The sequence below is a fragment of the Dromiciops gliroides genome, chromosome 5 (assembly GCF_019393635.1).
Source record: "Dromiciops gliroides isolate mDroGli1 chromosome 5, mDroGli1.pri, whole genome shotgun sequence".
Taxonomy (NCBI): domain Eukaryota; kingdom Metazoa; phylum Chordata; class Mammalia; order Microbiotheria; family Microbiotheriidae; genus Dromiciops; species Dromiciops gliroides.
The window spans coordinates 71,826,562-71,846,460 of record NC_057865.1 but is presented as its reverse complement, the minus strand read 5'-3'; the positions used below and the strand labels follow the sequence as shown (position 1 = coordinate 71,846,460).

At 34.6% G+C, this 19,899-nt stretch overlaps 1 protein-coding gene across 14 annotated transcripts in view; it reads left to right on the top strand.

Moving 5' to 3' along the window:
- The window catches only part of PARD3 (par-3 family cell polarity regulator), a 741,470-nt gene that overhangs the window by 451,585 nt on the left and 269,986 nt on the right, over positions 1 to 19,899 (top strand). For all 14 annotated transcript variants that reach the window (XM_043965636.1, XM_043965637.1, XM_043965630.1 and 11 more), the window contains 4 exons: positions 3,563 to 3,601; positions 11,643 to 11,831; positions 12,935 to 13,105; positions 19,517 to 19,667. In XM_043965636.1, coding sequence (XP_043821571.1) covers positions 3,563 to 3,601; positions 11,643 to 11,831; positions 12,935 to 13,105; positions 19,517 to 19,667 — 550 coding nt within the window. The remainder of the gene's footprint in view (positions 1 to 3,562; positions 3,602 to 11,642; positions 11,832 to 12,934; positions 13,106 to 19,516; positions 19,668 to 19,899) is intronic.

Genomic DNA, 19,899 nt, shown 5'->3' with positions numbered 1-19,899 from the left:
ATGAATGGGTTATTTCATAGATGTCACAATTCAAGAATTCTACCTTTTGGAAGCTTGCCATTTATCCCACTCTATGACCACAGGTTTTTCATATCATTTATAACTAATCCAAATCACAAAACTCGAATCTTGTTTTATGGAAAGAAGTAATTTACAATAAAAATAAATGGGGGGGTGCAGCTAGGTGGCACAGTGGATAGAGCACCAGCCCTGGAGTGAGGAGGACCTGAGTTCAAATGCGACCTCAGACACTTAACACTTACTAGCTGTGTGACCCTGGGCAAGTCACTTAACCCCAATTGCCCTGCAAAAAAAAAAAAAAAATGATGATGATGATTCTAAAATTAAAAAGAACTACTGTGGAGCAGCTCTTAACTAGCAATATTTTGAATGTTATGTTGAATGACTCAAGTGAAATGGAATAACCTTTGTAAATTCCCCTTTTTACTTGCAACAAACTCATAAATATTTCTGAGTATTGTACAGAATTTTCATCATAATGATATTCTTTAAAGTAAGCTCATTAGAAAGGCAGTGTTGGAGAAATGTTTTGTAGTAAACTGTTAATTGGAACTTCCTTATAAAAATGGCGTACTTGGAGAACTGACTAATGCCTGTGCCTTTTGATGTGATATAAATTGTTTAACAGAACATATGTGGTATTTAGAATGTTGTAAAATACATTTTAGCCTAGCTCTTTTAGGGTGTTTAAAATCAACCCTAGCTGGCATTTGTTTTCCAAAACAGTAGTTAGACTGAATGATAACTGTGGTGGACATTAGGTTGCAAATAAAGCAAAATCAATTTTGCTTCATCTCCTTGGATATAACTTTGCATATCCATGGATCTTGGTTTGGAAAAGACTAGATAAATTTCAACAGTATGGCAATCTCATCATTCTTCCTTAATTCTCTGTAACGTTGTATGCATGTTTTAACTGTTTTGACCTCCTGTTATAATTCTCAGCAATATTTGAATAATGTTTTGCTCTTTTGCTTCACCTAATTTAGTGATTTAGTTTCTTCATTTTTCTATCTTATAATTCCTTTCTAGATCGACTCTAAAGCTCTCCCCTAAAAAGTGAATCACTTCTAGGGACCTGGAAATGAACGATATTTTGTTTACTCTCCATATAGTCTCAGCCTAGAAATTAAGTAGTAGTGATAGTAGTAGCAGCAGCAGTAGTAATGATAATAGTTGAATTTATATAGTGTTTTAAGGATTTACAAAACATTTTACACATACTTGATAATCACAACAGCTCTGGGATGTAGGTAGTATTATTATCTCCATTTTATAGGTAAGGAAGCTGAGGTAGACAGAAGTTTATTGACTTGCTCAGGGTCACACAGCTAGTAAGTTAGTATATTTGGTCACATTTGAATTGGAAACTACCTGATTCTAGGGCCAGTTCTCTACTTTCCCACCAGTTGCTCCATTGTATCAGCACATTTCCCCAAAGTTTATACCAAAATAAAGAGAATTTGGGGGTATTGTTTTGCTTTGTGTTTAGTTCTGTTTTTTAGACTCTTCTCCCTTGTGCTGGCCATTTATTTAAAAACATCAATTTATTCCATGTGCATTCCGTTAGGGAATGAATCGCCGGGGTGGGGGCAAGGATAGCTTTAAAAAAATAATTTATTTAATTTTTAATTTATGGAATAAAACAAGCATTTCAATTACAGAAAAAAGATGATTACATTGGAAACCACAAATCTATTATGTACAACTTACTATTCTTTTTAAATGTGTTATAAAGTTATCATGTAAATTTCTTTCTTTTTCTTTTTTTTCCTTCTCCCCCACCCCCAAGATGGCTACCATCAGACAAAAATGTGTGTGTGTGTGTGTGTGTGTGTGTGTGTATAGATGTATAAAATAGACCTATACATATTTGAGAAGTAATTATTAATAATCAGCATACTGGGGAACCCAGAGATCTCCCCTTCTTTCTTAGCCTTTTCTCCCTCCACTCAAAGTCTAAGTTTTCCGTGAAAGTAAGATTCATCTGGGTCAAACCAGACCCAAGCTCACAAAATGAACCTTGGGTGGAAACAGATCCTTTTGTCTAGATAGCTGCTTACTCGTGATCAAACCACACCCAGATGGAAAGAATTTTGCCCTGATCAGTTTTAGTGGGGGTCTTAAATTCTTTCTCTGACGTCACTCCTGGACTTGATTTTAATATAGCCTACCTTCAATCATGTCAAACAGTTAGATTTGAATGATGCCAACCTGCTGGATTTAAGTGCTATGTGATGGACCTCCTGGAGAGGAAAGAGTATATGAACCAAGTCCTGACCACCAGGAAGGGTTTCTGGCTTGAGAGAGATGGCCAAAGACCTCCTTTTATTAATAACTGGCCTTATTAATCAAATGTTCAAATTACCCAGAAACTATGTCTCATATTTTTTTTATCATCACACATACGTCTATTTATCAATTCTTTCTCTGGATGCAGGTAGCATCTTCCTTCATATCTTCTTTTTAGCTAATTTGGGTCTTGGTAGTAATCAAAATTACTTATTCACTCAAAGTCATTCTTAAAACAATATTGCTGTTACAGTATACAACTTTCCCTTGATTTTGCTCATTTTGTTCTTCTTTACTTTGTGTAAGTACATCTGTTTTTCTAAGATGACTTACATTTAATTACAAGAATTCCAGATACATTGAAAAAGTGAAATGTTTTATGACATAACAAAATAATGACATTGATTTAAGACAATCTTGTAGTTCCATATATGCCCCAAAGCTCCTTTTTTGTCATTAATATCCTTCATATTCATATTCATATGTATGTATATATGTTTCTTGGGGGGCAATGAGAGTTAAGTGACTTGCCCAAAGTCACCCAGCTAGTAAGTGTGAAATGTCTGAGGCCAGATTTGAACTCAGGTTCTCCTGAATCCAGGGCTGGTGCTTTATCTACTGTGCCACCTACCTGCCCCCTTTTTATATATTTGCGTAGTTTAAGATTGTTTAAAAAACACAGTAGTAGCATTCAATCTAAGTTGGTGGCACAATTAGGTAATCCTGTTCATACTTTAATATTATCATGGATTTTAGCTTTTGAGAAAAATGTAAATGATGCTTTTCTTTCTGATTCCAAAAAAGTTATATATTTTTAAACCACATAATGGTAATATTTATGTTTTTTTAAATTTAGACCCGTACTTCTTTCATGTTTATTGAGTGCATATTTAAGTGCAAATATTGAGTGCAAATTTAAGAAGTTTCCAAATTTATGGTAAACAATATTGTTTACCATAAATTTGGAAACTTCTTAAATTTTCAAAGACTCATTTCAGAAATAAATTTTATATTTTAAAGAGTTGTGTCTAGATAAAGCACTGGCCCTAGATTCTGGAGAACCTGAGTTTAAATCTGGCCTCAGACACTTGACAATCACTAGCTGTGACCCTGGGCAAGTCGTTGCCTCATTACCCCCGCAAAAAAAGAAAAACAAAAACAAAAAACCAAAGAATTGTATCTTTATGGTAAAAGATGTTGAAAATAGTATTAGTCATACTAAATTTATATTTTTCTTTGATTCTTCTAGAATGCAGAACCAAGCCAGATGCAAATTCCCAAAGAAACAGTAAGAATTTCTTTCTTTCTTTCTTTCTTTTTGTCAAATGTAGTGATCTTGTGAAGATATATGGGTTGAACTTCTTTCTAAATTACCTTTAGTAATCATATTTGAAGTTTTTTTTTCTATCCATATCTCATTGTATTTCATAGATTTATTATGTAGTTTACAAAGAAGACCGATTTAATGATGGTTAAATCTTTTCCCCCCAAATGGTGAATAGCTTCTAGGCAAATGAGTGAGAGACATTGTGAAGCATTTCCAAAATTACATACAAAATTGGTTTATTGGAATAGCTTTGTCTTTCTTCCCACAATGAAGAAGGAATAAGTATGAGGGACCACTTTCTTTGGCTTGAGAGCTTGTCTGCTTTAAAACAAATTAAAGCACCACCACCTACTTATTGTGTGGGAAATGACCCCCTCTCCAAGTGGCAACAACTATTTCTTTTTTACTAAAATTAGATGACTTTGCCATAGTTAGAAGGAATTATAGGACATTTTAAGCAAGATCTAATGAGCCTATGAGAACTGAATGATGTCTCTGAGAAAAATAGCATGCCAAACAGGCCCGACCATGTCACAGACCAAGGTCATATAGTTGATCAGTTGGGTACCTTCTTAAAATGAAGGAAAAATCCAAGGAAGTAAATAAATTTCTGAATCTAAGCTGGTAATTATTGACATTTGTTCTTGTATTGGGCTTTGAGAGATTCTCATAGAGTAAATGCCATCCACCCTTTAAAAATTCTTCTTTAGTTCCATAATACTTAAAATTATTTAACAGAACACATTTTATTTTAGTAAAGTTATGAAACAGGAAAAATCTTAGATTCGAGTTTATCCTAATTTGAATTGTTTGTAATCTTTATTTGTTCAAGGAAAGCATAATCAAAATAATCAAAAAGTTGTTTATGAAATTTGTGGATGTTTGATCAGACTATAAATAATGATTCTGAGTCAGTTAGAAGCTTTCTTATTGTTAACTCTAGTGGACAGAAGCTTAGTTTTCTGATCTAGATAAACTATTGCTGTAGATAGGTAGCATATATCAATCCTTATGTAGATAATTAAGAATCCATGTGGAAGTATTTATTCTTGCTAACACAAAAGCATATTAACATTTTTTATTCTTAATAAAAATGGATTCTATTGTACTTTTTAATGCAAAATTCCCATAGCATTTATATCATTATAGAAAATTAGTTTAAGAAAGCATTTACTTTTGTCATTGTAAGGGTAGCTATTTTAAATAAAAGTCTTAAAATAAGGAATATCACTAGAAATGAAATAATTCCACTTTTCTCCTTTAGTAATTGGAGGGGGGGGACGGACACATATTTAATCTGCATCCAACATACAAAAGATTTCCAATTATACCAGGATTAAAACAAAAGCCAACCAAATTTTCTAAAAATATTTAGATTTTGTTTCTATTATTTAGCAGCTGTTATTTGAGTTGTAAAAGAGCTTAATTATTGCCAGATGTGACATATTAGCTTAGCTAATAAGAATAATGAACCTCAGCATATATGTACAAATAAGATTCATTAGTGTTTATCTAACATATGGGGGAAATTAAGATACTTAACCTAGAAACAACATGGTGGGGACAGGTTTTCTTTAAGTTTTCATTGAAAATTAAAATGAATTCATTGTCTTTTCTGTGCCTTTCCTTCTTCCAAACCATTTTGATTTTCCAGGAATAAAAGAGTTTTTTCTTTCTAGTTATCATCCCAATTAAAATGCATGCTTCATAGTTCTTGCCCCCTAGACACATAGGAATCAGATACAGGTGTATACTGCAGAATACTAAACATGTTATGAACACTGAAATATGCTAAATCATATACACGGAAAGATTCTGTAATTTTGCTTCAGTATTCCTCACCCCCTCCATTCATTTTAATGGTAGATGTTTCTATATTATTATAAATCATATTATTATGCATACATCTACCATTACAATATTTGGTGGGGGGAGTACTATTGATATATATCTACTTCACTTAATATTAATGTGATGGTAAATGAAAAAAATTTCTCTGTTGTTGCATTTATCAAAACATTTCATATGAATATAACATTTGCATGGGAGGCTCTTTGCTGAAGAGAATTTAAGGCTGGATTTTGTGCCCTCATGTCAAAGTTTTTTTATTTTTTAATTTAAATAATAAACAATAAGCATCTTATATATATTATAGGCTGAGCCTATAATTTGACTAGAAAGATGTGGTTGGCTGTTGAGCATTGTTTGTGGATTCCTTTCACATGTTATCATCAAGGATACCCTTGATATGTATGTAGATCATTCTCATTAAGATTTTACAAAGGTGAGAAAGTAAGCCTATGGGTTGGTCAGTCAGTCAATCAATAAGTGATTTCTTTGTGCTAAATGCTTCTTGTCTTTTGATGCCTATGGGGATATTGGTATCCTCTACCATCTGTGCCCCTCCCCAGTTCTTTTTTGCATTTTTCCCTCTCAGAATTTGTAAAATGATCCTTATATGCTAACAACATTTCGTCACCTCCAGCTATTTTTTAAAATTACTAAATTACTGTTATATTTATAAGCACTAACAAAGTCAGCATTCTGTTATGATCCTGTCATTCTTTACATATTTCAGATTACTTATTGAATTAGATTTGTATGTTCTGTCTCTCCCTCCCTCCCTTCCTTACTCCTTCTTTTCTTCCCCCATCCTTGAGCACTGCTCCTTCCTTAACTCTCCTTCCTCTTTCTTCTTCTCCATTAGTTTCTCCTCCCCACCCCCCACCCCCCACCACACACACACACACACACACACACACACACACACACACACACACACACACACACACACACTTCATTTGGCCTCTCTCTGCACTCACTAGATTTTATAGATGAGTAACAGTGATCTTGGAGCAGGAAATAAGGAAAAGGAAGAGATGCAGCATTGAGGGAGGAGCATAGGAGTGGGAGCATCTTCAGCATTCTTGTAGAGAACCATGAGATTAAAAAATGAGCAGAGACCTTAGAGATCACTAAGTCTAAGCCCCCTTACCTTACAAAAAATGAAAGGGAAACTGAGAAAGGTTAAGTGATTTGATTTTGAATCACTATTAAATGCTTCAGGCAAAATTCAAACTCAGGTCTTTTTACAAATTATCATGTTCTATCCATTGTACCACCTAGCTGAGATACCAGGTAGAAGAAGAAAAGTTAAGAAAAGTATTGAGCATAATTAGAATGAAATTGCCCTAGCATTATTAATAGTTTCTACTTCCATGCTATTTGAAAGTATCCAGTGTTCTTTTTTTCTGAAAATATCCCTGTCAAGTAAGTAAAGATGTGAAAATGAAGACTAAGGGAGATACTTGTCATTCAAATAAGTATCTTAGAACTAAGAAGACTCATGTTGAGCTGCATCAGAATGGGTAGCACCACTGATGAATTTACATGTGCTCACTGGACTCATTCATCAGTACAGAGAATTTAGAGTTATTCATAATAAAATGGTTGGTCCAAACCTTTTTTGAGAGGAATTCCTTAATAACTTGATACAAAAAAATATAGCCATCAAACAGGAGTTGATTTTTGTTACCTGTGCCAGGACCTGAATGAATGTATAATGAAAAACATTTTATATGAAGTGTAGTTTATCCTTTAAGTATTTTTTAAATGATAATGAAGCCAAGCCATGTTGAGAAGAAAAAAAGTCCTATTTCTAGAACAAATAAAACTCAGGGACAGTTAATCTCACCCTCTCTCAAGCTGACTCATAAATGAGCTTGTCAGGAAATTATCCTAACTTCATTTAAAATACAGTTTATTTCACATTTCTGCCAACTTTTCTCTACATTTTTTTTTTGAGTAGAATTGATATGGGACCTTCAGTGAAGATGCCAGTGCAAATATTATTTAAAGAAGTTACTTTTGAAAATAATGTTTTGAAAAAAGCATAATTTAATACATTGCCCTAAATTACTCATCATTTCTATCGTTCTGGGTTTATGTCAGTTTTCTATTTTGGAATGATGGAACTAAACATATTTAAAAGTAATATAGGGGCAGCTAGGTGGTGCAGTGGAAAAAGCACCGGCCCTGGATTCAGGAGTACCTGAGTTCAAATCCGGCCTCAGACACTTGACACTTACTAGCTGTGTAACCCTGGGCAAGTCACTTAACCCCCATTGCTCTGCAAAAATAAAATAAAATAAAAGTAATATAGATAATATAATAGATGACAATATACAATATGTCAGGCCCTTGCTCTTCATGCCAACATTCAGGGGTACACTTTCTAGAAAAGCATGGGGTATTTTTCTCATTTATCTGGCAACTGTATTTCTTGTTTCTTGCAGACATTCTTTGCTTATACTTTCACTAGGCTGGGAGGAACTAGATCCTTGGAATGAGTAGAATTGGGGAATCACACCATAGCAGAGGATAAGGGAATTAGGAGAGTAATATTATTCTCTTTTGCCTTGTTAAAACGTCCTTGATCCTGAGATTTCTTCCCAACTTGAACAAGTTACAAAGATATATACCTTCTCTAGGACATGTAATAAATATTTGCTGGCCTCCCCTGCCAGTGGGGACCTTGAAGGCTTCTCTCTTTGAGCAGCTCTTAGTCTATCAAAACCCTTCTTCCAGGGCAGCTAGGTGGCACAGTGGATAAAGCACCAGCCCTGGATTCAGGAGAACCCGAGTTCAAATCCGGCCTCAGACACTTGACGCTTACTAGCTGTGTGACCCTGGGCAAGTCACTTAACCTTCATTACCCCACCAAAAAAACCCAAAAAACAAAAACACAACAACAACAACAAACCTTCATCTTCCTTGAGCACCAAAGCCCTTCTCTTGGGGAGGGTCCATGGCCCCGACTTCTACCAGCTTCCAACCCAAACCTATTTATGTCTTCTGCAGTCCTGTTCTCCCCTTCGTCCTACCCTACAGTCGTTATAAGTGAAAACATTCGTAGTTATGCCTTTAAGTATTTGTACTTCACTTATGTCATATTTCTGTAGTATAAAAATATTGGGATGGCTTTAATGTGTATTACCTAGGCCCTAAAGGAAGAGATGAAGAATCCCCTTATCACCCATCCCATTTTTATTACAAATTGCATGCTTGAGTAGCTTCATTCATTTAGCTGAAGTAATTTAAAATGACCTTTAATTCAAGAAATCACTTTTAAATAGAAGTGTTTTCTCTAATTGTTTCCAAAGTGAGTTGATTTTTTTTATTTCTGAAGCTTCATAGTGGCTATATCTTCTGATGAATATTTATGTTTTATCTAGTTGTTTGATGGTAATTTACTTGTACAATATGTTAATGGCAGCAATGTGATGCAGTAGCTGAAGAGCTATCCTTGGAACCAGGAAGACCTGGGTTCAAGTCACACCTTTGACTCATACTGGCTATGTGACCTTTGGCAAATCACTCCATTTTTCTGTGGTCTTGACAAATCTGGAAGACTAAAAGTTCAATTCAATAAACATATATTAAGCACTTGCTATATGCCATGCACTGGGGATACAAATAAGAAAAAAGAGATAGTCCCTGCCCTCAAGGAAGACAACTGATAAAATGAAGTTATACAGAAGGTGTTCCCTTGCATTGTTTTCTTAGCTTAGAATTCCCTGTTGTTATCATTGTTGTTTAGTTGTTTTCAGTTATGTCCAATTCTTCATGATCCCATTTGGGATTTTCTTGGCACAGATACTAAAGTGGTTTGCTATTCCTTCTCCAGCTTATTTTTCTGAATAGAATTTTATTTTCCAAAATATATGTAAAAAAAAATTTTAACATCAGTTTTTTAAAACTTTTTGTTCCAACTTCTCTTCCTCCTCCATTCCCACCCCCCACCCACTAGAACTCAAGCATTTCAAAATAAGTTATACATGAGTAGTCATGGAAAACATTCCCACATTAGCTAGGTTGTGAGAGAAAACAGTCAAAAAAACCCAAAACTTAAGATTGAGGAATTTATTTTTACAGATGAGGAAACTGAGACCAATAGGGCTTAGTGACTTGCCCAGGGTCCCACAGCTAGCTAGTGTCTGAGGCCACATTAGAACTCAAGTCCTCCTGTCTCCATGGCTGGCATTCTAGCCACTGTGCCACCTAGCTGCCCTTAGAGTTCCCTACCCTGATGAAATAATAGGCCTAATTCCTGTGCCTTAATATATGAACAGATCCCTCCATTTCATCTAACATGGAACTTTCCTTTTATACACAATTAAATCTAAGGAAGTTCTTTTTTCAATTAAACTTTTTTTCTTTTCATTTTCTGTTGAAAGTATGATGTTTGGAATAGCTAACCTCCTTAACAAATTGTGTTTTTTCTATTTTATTCTTTATTTTTTGCTACTGTGAAAATCTCATAGAGTTCTTAGTCAGAAACTAAAATAGTGAAGTTTGGCCGAGAGTTATATTGTGCTTACAATTAGGAGTTAGTCAGGGGAGGTTGGGATTAGAAAGAACTGTCATTGAAACCTAAATCTGGATATTAATTTAAGGGACATTTTATCTTAAAATCACAATATATTAGAATTGTAGAAGGTGAAAGATTTCTTAGTTCATATAGAAGTCATCTCTTTTCTCCCCTGCTGAAGACCATTTGAAACCATGCCAGATGAACTTCTATTTTATTTTTAAAACTTCAAGAAGAGAATAATTGAATTTTAGTGTTGAAAAGGATCTCAAAGATCATGACATCGCCAAAATTTTTTTGCTGAGTACAGTTTGCTTTAATAAGTAAGCCAACCTGGTCAAGGTCACACAATTAATTAGTGGTGAAGATAGAATTCAAACTCAGTATTCCTTCCACTCTGTTACATGACAAATATATTCTTGTTTTATCAGAGAATCAGAGAGTTATATATTGCCTGAAAATCAAAGTATTTGAGGCAAAGTTTGAACCTTGATCTTTGCTGTCTGAAAAGTCTTACCATAAAAGCCCAATATTCTGCATTCTTCTGGATAGTCTATTTCTTGTTTTGTTTTTTAAATTTCTCAGTGAATATGGGAATCAGAAATTTTTCTTTTGCATGATCAACCTTTGTATATTTGAAGTCTATTTCTGACTCTCTCTTATTTTGACTCTCTCCCCCTTTTCTGTTATCCATTGTCAATGAATTTCCTAACTCCTACCCTGCAAGTATAGGTTGTTCAATTATCCTCATGTTTACTATATGAATATAACAAGCACTGGGGGATGTAGTTTAGTATATTGCTAGAAATCTAATGTAGTTTGGGTTTGGTCTTCATTATATTCTCATACATGTGAAAAAGTTAAATCACATAATGCTTTAACATGTTGAAATGGCACCATAGAATTAATAGCACGTATTTATGTGCATTTTTTTCCCTTGCATCTTGACAACAGCTCTAAGAATGAGATGCACAGGGGGTGGCTAGGTGGCACAGTGGATAAAGCACGGGTCCTGAAGTCTTTGGGTTCAAAATCTACTGTTGTTCACACTATACCTCACTCTCCATTTTGTTTTTGTCCTTTGATAACCATGAATGATCTCCGCCTTTTAGCATTCAAGAGTAGAAAGATGTGCCATTAGAAAATCTTGACTAAAACATCTTGATTCCGTTATTTAAGAACACTTTTTGCTCCTAATACGGGAATTGGGACAAATGAGTAATTATATTTATTTATCTTGATTCCTGCTGTTTATGTTTTCCTCCTGTGGTTTAAAAGGCATAAACAGATGAAGAAATTATTTTTTAAAAACCATAGGAGTCCACAACTAAGGAATTAAAGGTTCTTCAATGCTTCCAGTATATTTGGTGTTTTTCTCATAATCTGGTTCCGATTTGTTTCAATATTGAAACAAGTATTACTTATAAATATTAACATCTGGTTCCAGGAATCATCTGGTAGAGTGTATGCACATTATTAATGTGGATCTTATCATGGAACTTCTGTGGAAACACTGTGGAGATTGCAATTAAGGAACTGTTTGTTAGCAGACTCTAAACAAGATAATGGGGCTGAAAAGAAACATTTTAAAATAATGTTGTGTTCTGTATGTATGTTTTTTCCCCTTCATAGAAAGCAGAAGATGAAGATCTTGTTCTTACACCTGATGGCACCAGGGAATTTCTGACATTCGAAGTCCCCCTTAATGACTCTGGATCTGCTGGACTTGGAGTCAGTGTTAAAGGGAACCGGTCAAAAGAGAACCATGCAGATTTGGGGATCTTTGTCAAGTCCATTATTAATGGAGGTGCAGCTTCCAAGGTAAGCATAATATCTCCACTCGACACTCTACCCTCCTAATTGAAATTATTTTTAAGATGATTTTACAATTTTCTCTACTTCAGGAGGCTTGTCCTGACCCCCTTGATTGTTTCTCTCTTCCCTTTTGAGATTATCTTCTATCTATTCTCTATATATCTAATATACACCTGATTATTGGTATGCTGTTTCTCCCATTAGAATATTAACTTCCTGAAGGCAAGAGAAGCTTTTATGGCTTTTGTCCAGTGTTTGGCATAGTACCTAATACATGATAAAAATTTAATAGATGCTTGTTGATTTATTGATTATGTATTGATGCTATCAAGGAAGATAACTAGATCTCATATATATGAGAGATATCCTAGGGATTTGTCTGAGGCATAAAAAGATTAAGTGACTTGTCTGGCATCAAATTCAGGTTAGACTTGAAACCAGGTCTTGCTGACTCCAAACCTAGCACAGCATCATACTGTCTCTTCCACTAATATCTATGTTGACCGTATTTTCTGAACCCCAAACCATGACACATTCTGATGAAGATAGTCCTTTTGCAAGCAAAATCTGGTTAAAATTATCTTGAAGTTGTAAATGTGAAAAATCCTGGGAAGTATGGTAGCTACATAAATCTATATAGACTGATGATAGACACCCTGAATGATGCTCTAATTCTCTTGCAAACCAAGTTTCAGTAACATGTGCTATTTCTCCAGAGAAAAATTTTCATGGCTCCATTTGAAAAGACTATGCTGTTCCAGATTAAAATATTAGTTCGACTGAAATATTTCCCTCTATAGGGGTCTCTGGAAGCAAGAAAATAATCATATTGTGTTCTTCAAATTAGTATGCAATTTGAGAAAACAGATTATGCTAATGACTTGATTTACAAATGTATAAATGATTGGAATAGACACAATCTTCAATGACTGCTTAGATGTTATTATACAAGAGTTCAATTGAGCATAATCTATTAGGATTAAAAAAAAAGTGTTTTTGTTTCTGTTTTCTTACTGAAGGCAAACTTCTTTTTGTAACAGTATTTAACTATTATAAAAGCAACTGCTTCCTTATTTACAGGCATTACCATTATCTCTTTTTCTTCCCAGGATGGAAGGCTTCGAGTGAATGATCAACTGATAGCAGTAAATGGAGAATCCCTGTTGGGCAAGACAAACCAAGATGCCATGGAAACACTCAGAAGGTCCATGTCTACAGAGGGAAACAAGCGAGGAATGATTCAGCTTATTGTAGCAAGGAGAATAAACAAATGCAATGAGGTAAAAAGAAGAGGCATTTCATTGAGCCATTTGACATCCAATATTTCAATTAGGCTAACATTCCATTATAACTCTTAGTTGGGGGACTTAATTAAATTTAAAAAATAAATCTTTTGACCTGATGTCTATAATAATCAATTCCAGAATCATTGGAATGTAATTTTTATAATTTGTATTACAATGTTGATGTCACTTAAAAAATAATTACCACAGCATGCCAATTAAAAGTATGTTTATTTGTGGGTTGATTTCCACCTTCATTTTCTTGTATTTTATATAATTCTGTGCTTTCTCCCCAAAGTATATACTAAAAGTTAATCTTATTATTTTTAATGGGGAAAGAGAAGAATTCTTGTTTATGTTTAGCTCTTTTACCTTTTTTCCTACTGCTGTCCTAGGTGGAGAAGGAAGATCAACTTCCTTAGAAACTTGCCCTTTTCAATATTCTCTCCTTTAGTTGGGCCCACTCTTAATTGGAAGGTAGAATTATGGAGAGGAGCCGCAATCTGCCTTTCCCCACCTACTCAGACAAGGCAACTTCTAAGTTCCCTAGGGAATGAATTTTCTTTTCCTTAGAATTGTCTTCATTTGAATGACACTGCTGTGGGTTTGCATAATGTCTATCACATTTGTCTCCTCTTAAGGCTTCAAATGGTGGGATTGTACAAATGGGTATATATATATATATATATATACATGCAGGAAAAATTATTCTTCCTCTGAATTAAGATGGGTAAAGATGCCCAGCTCATCACCATGTATCATTCATTATGTTACTTCCCACCGCGCCCCGCCGCCCCCCCCACCCCCATACAGGTGTCTTGTTTAATTGAAAATGTAAAAGAGTAGCATGAATTATACATTTAGTTAAATAAAATTTAATTGAAGTTTAATAATTTTTTAAAATGTAGATAAAACTTCAGCATTGATAGTGTCATATTAATTCCTTTTACTAAATGTTTTAAGACATAGCAGCCAAGGGTAACATTAGTTGAGAACATAAACTCATTTAAGAAACATTAAGATTAAGAATGATGAAAGACCATTGTTTCACCAGCAGTATCACCTCACAAAATAAAGTAACAATATTTGAGGAAAAGCCAAACTTGCTAAGAATTTGATGTGAATCTTAACCAGATGATAGTACAAAGTATAATTAATCCAAGCCCATATGTAGAAGAAACTGGATGACTAAAAATAACCATAAAATGAAGGTAATCTGGCACCTTTGTGATTTCTTTTCATAAATGATGACAGTGGAATCATCACATTTGGACATCATCAACTTTCATTGTTATACATTATGTGAGGAAGTAGCAACAACATAAGATTACAGGATTCTTGATCTAGAATTGTAAGGCACCTTAGAAGTCATCTAATCTGGGAGCAGTTAGGTGGCACAGTGGATAAACCACTGGCCCTGGATTCAAGAGGACTTGAGTTCAAATCTGGACACTTGACAATTTCTAGTTTATGTGACCCTGGGCAAGTTACTTAACCATCCTTGCCCTGCCCCCTCCCCCCCAAAAAAGTCATATAATCCAACCTCTTCATTTTATAGGTGAGGAAATTGAGAGGCCCAAGGAGATAGTGACTTTCCCCAAGTTTACAGGAAGTAGTAAGTGGCAGGTCTTGGATTTATTCTTAGTTGCTTTGTCTCTAAATTCAGTTATTTTCTCATTGGGTATCATACTATTTCTGAAGAAGCACAATTGGGATTAACTAAATCCATAAAAAAAGATTTCTTCTAAAGGTGAGAGAATTTTAAAGACACCCAGGAATTGATTTTCCAGATATTTTAAAGAAGGAGATTCCAAAGAAAATATCACAGACAAAACTTGTATTCAAACACGATTTTAAAAAAAAATCAGTGACTCCCAACCTAAATTCCTATTTTAAAAATAATCTCTGTCACTTCATCCTGAAAATGATTTTGGTACATATCACAGATATCCTTAATGAAATTATGTAAAGGGAAAATGCAGATTTGTGTAAGTCATTTTCTGTGGCATAGTGCCTTCTTAAGGCAATCACTCAGTGGACAGGTATAGAAAAATATAATCTTGCTTGGTTTTTTCTTTGTTAATTTTTTTAAAAAGCATTTAATTTAGTCATTTTGATAATGATATAAATGTAGCTCTGAAGTCTTTCCTCAAACAAGATGTTCAACCCATATGTTGAAATGATATGCTGATGACTGATGCATCGGCAGAGGTAACTTGGCTCAATCTACCAGGGAAGACTGACATCAAGCAAAACTTTAAGCAGAAAGACATCTGCTCACCTATTGTGTTCTCCAGTGCCATGTAATCTAAAATTGCATCACTTTTTCTATCTTTTGATTATTGTCCACTTAGATGTTATACATTTCCCATTTGTGGTATTTCATTAAGATACCATCATACTCATCTCAGACACTTGACACTAGCTGTGTGACCCTGGGCAAGTCACTTAATCCTCATTGCCCTGGAAAAAAAAAAGATACCTTGGCTACAGAAGACACCTCAAGGTACCTCTGGGGCTTATTCTTTTTTCCAATTTTTTTCCATGTTGTAGTCCAAGTCTGGAAAAAAAAATACTGCCCTTATGTGGGGGTCATGTTTATTTAGGCTTTTTAAGTGAATATTAATTTATTTTTGTCAGTATGCTTTTGAAAGCTACAACCCTAGAGGCAGCAGGCATTATTTAGACACTTTTAAGGTTGAACTTTTCTATGGAGTCAGAAGCAGAAAGAATAATTTGATATGACAACAACAATGATTTCACACAATTCAAAAAGATCGTAGGTAATGCATTCATAGAGTTGACTTGACTACCTGTCTGTGGGATGTATGTTTTGAGTAGCATTTACAGCAGTGCCTTGCACTTAGTGGGAGCTCAGCAAATATGTGTTTTTTATCTCCAGTCTTTGACCTCATTCTCTTCACTCCTGTCACCAACAACCTTTTGGATACTTTGAACTAGATCTCCTGTAGTACTTCCAACTCAATATGGCTAAAACAAAACTCCTTTTCTTTCCTTCTACAACCTCCTTACATCTGATATGGCTGATCCTCAGAATTGGAGGCTCTCTCTGTTACAGGATTTTAGTAGAGATTAGAAGTTCCATTACAATATCAATGGATGGTAATGAATTTCTTTTGACTCCTTTAAAAAATAAAACCAATAGCATGAGACATTTTACAGAAGCATTAATAAAATTGTCATTTGCCATTAAAAAGCATGGAGGAAAAAATATCAACTCCCAAGTGTCCAGTGAGAAGCAAAGTACCTTGCACAGTGTATGTAGAACAGAACTGACATGAAGTAGAGAGTTTTGTTTGAGAATTTTCCTTCTGCCTCTTGGTTTTTTGTTTGTTTGTTTGTTTTGCTTTGTTTGATGATTCAGTGTTAGTTTCCTCATCTGTCACTTGAGGATTAGATGGCCTCCAGGGTCCCTCCCCATTCTAGCTCTGTAATTTTCCAAGGGGAAAAACTATTCTTTCCAAGATCTGCATCCACTGCATCCTGCAGAATTGCTGGGAACAACTATGACTCGAGAGAAGGTGATTTGGAGAAAATGGTGGCATCACGTTATCTCTTAGCAGGGGTTTGTGTTTACAGTGGGTCTTCTTTATCTCTTCATAAAGTTTAATAACAAATTTAATGAAACCACCTGTAAAAAATAATAACCCAGGGGAAAATGAAAAGTACTTAAGTGCTTTTTGTTAAATCACATTTTCTCACTTTTCCTGACTGTTTTACTTTGGCATTTGCTCTAACTTGATGTGTCTCTCTTTTTAGCTCAGATTATCTTTAAACAAAATTCATCAAAAGGTTTGAAACAAAGCTGTGTGGCCCTCTACCAATTTTTCTTAGAAATTAAAAGATAATTGTATCTTTTGTTAAATATTTATGCAGTTGACTATTGATGTCTTCATTTAAATCTGCCTTTTGAGATGCTAATTAGAAATGATGGGGAAAGGAATCTTTCCTGTGAAAATGTTAAAGTACTTAGCTCTCTTTTCAAAGCATATCTGTTAGAAGAGGGCAATAGTTTTTTCTCTAAAATGGAGACAGTGGATGCTATTTTTTTTTCTTGTGTCTATTTCAGTAAGGTTCTTCTAAAATAAAGAAACTTTGCTATCAGCCTCAAGAAAGTGTCAAATTACTGAGTTACCAGATGCATTGGAGTAATGCATTTGTTTAACAAACTTGAGTCTATGCTGCTGTCTCCTGGGAAAATCAATTTTTGTATTGCACAGGGCTGCTAATCTCCTTAATGTATGCACCCATTTACAATACGTGGGAGTAGTTGTTCTTTAAAGGTCCTGGGAATGTTGGTTTCATAAATTGTTTTCATTTCTTCTTAGAATCTTGGAACTTAGAAGTAAAATTCTCCCTAAATTTTTCTTTGATTTTTTTTTACATAAGAGGACTTGAATATTGTTTAATTTACTTTTCAGCAAAGCTTCCACTTGTAATCTGCAATTAAAAAAAAACCTAACAAAACAAATCCTCTTTTTACAATCTAAACCTTATTGAGTCTAATTCACTTGCACTGCAAGTTTATTATTCTCCTGCAGCTTGACGTGCCTCCAATTGTAATTGTGTTGACCCTTCAGTGCAGTAAATCTCCCCAGTGCTTATCAAACTGGGAGAGATAAGTCTACAATTCGGAACTTCATTAAATATCTCATTTATATTAAACAGACGATAGCTTCTAACAGAAATAATCATTTTTACTGACTATGCAACCCCTCTCAATTGTGTCCTCATCTATTTGAAATCCCATGAATCTCCTCCCTTCCCCCTCCCCCAAAGTCTGGCAATAAGCCAACATCAAAATGTCCTAAGATGTTAGTCCATTGGGGTGACTTCAAAGCTCCTGTTGTGAGTATTGCATTTAGGAGTACTTTGTGTTACCTCCTAGAGGATTTTATCCTCTAGGTTTTAATAGCCTGAATTCTGTTGTCATGCAAGACCTACATATAGTATGAATTATAAGACGCAGCTGTTTAAAAGTACAGGTAACATTATTTTAGTTGTAGTGAGAATAGACTCTTCATCTTCTAATTTATAATATTCTCTAAATCTGAGAACTATTGACATGGTAAATATGCAATATCTCATATGATTCATTGCATCAACCCTGTGAAGTGGAGAAATGGATGCGATGATCCTCATTTTACAAATAAGAAAATTGAGACTATGTGTGTGTGTGGATTCTTAAGTTTCCCAGCGTCACATGGGGAAAAAAAATGTTAGAACTCTGATTCCAGTTCAGGTCTTCTGACACTGAGGTTCTTACCAGTATACCAGGCTGCCTTTCTTATCTTCTAAGTATTCACTTGGGTTCAAAAAAATGAACTTTTCAAGTAGAAGATGAGAGGCTGTATCACTATGGTTTCCTGGAAAGAATAGCTTAGAGTTTATGTATACTACCACTTCAATAGTTGTCCTCAGAGTCATTTAGCAGCAAAAAACCAAACCCAAACAATACAAAACAAAACAAAAATCTAGTGAGATCTCTAGATTTATGACCCAAAGGATGGTCCCAATTTGCCTTTGCTTTAGTAATAAGCTACTGGCTCTCCCTGAAAAGGGAGTTTTTTATATATATGTATATGTATGTATATATATGTGTGTGTATATATATGTATATATGTGTGTGTGTGTATATATATATGTATATATATATATTCATACTTTTAATGTTCACCAAATAATATTTAATGGATGTCACCCCTGCTGATCATATAACCAAATGGAAACATGATAATATTATTATTGTGATATCCCAATATGTGGGATATTTTTTTAAAATGATGCCATTGAATGTAGAAATGTCTATTTTTGGTCTATATAATTTTAAGCAAGTAAACTTGGAATGATCATGGGGAAACTGGGTTAGAAGCCAATCTATCTATCTTCCATCTACCTATCTATCTCTATATCTCTATATGTATGTGTATGTGTGTTTGTATGTGTATATAATCTAGCTCATGCCAGGCCATTATAAAAGATCTTGCCCCAAGACACAGTCTCCTAAAGACGTCTGAATTAAATTGAGACCCACCAGCTGTTTGAAGAAAAACTGCAATACAACATGACAATGATCTTTAATATACATTTAAATACAAACTTAAGTATGTGTGTGTGTGTGTGTATATATATATATATATATATACATATACATATACATATATACATATACACACACACACAAGGGCTGAAATCTGACAGGACTTCATGAAACTGATGATAAGTGGCACAGAGCTAGTTAAGCAGGGCTATCATCACAAATTATGGTGGTTCAGAATGACAAATTTTAGTAACTAGCCATGTACAAGCCTTGAGCAAGTTATTGAGGTTCTCCTGGGCCAGAATGCTGATATATGGATCTTTAATTCTGATTCTCTTTCTACATAGGCAAAGTCACCTGGGAGCCCCTCTGGGCCAGAACTGCCTATTGAAACAGTGCTGGATGACAGAGAAAGAAGAATTTCTCACTCCCTCTACAGTGGGATTGAGAGTCTTGATGAATCTCCCACAAGAAATGCCGCACTCAGTAGGATAATGGGTGAGTCATATCAAAGTCTTATTTATTCCAATTTAGTTTTGTCCCTTCATCTTTGTTTTTGTTCCCTAAAGGTTTATTAGCATAAAACTCATAAGACACATGTGTAACAGGGAAGTAGTAGTGACTGTTTTTTAAGTAATGCCCCCCCTTTCTAACTTTGATTGAAAGATAAGAGGTTCCCTGTAAGCATTTAAGAAAAGCTAATGTGAAGAAAGTAAATCAATAAATTGAT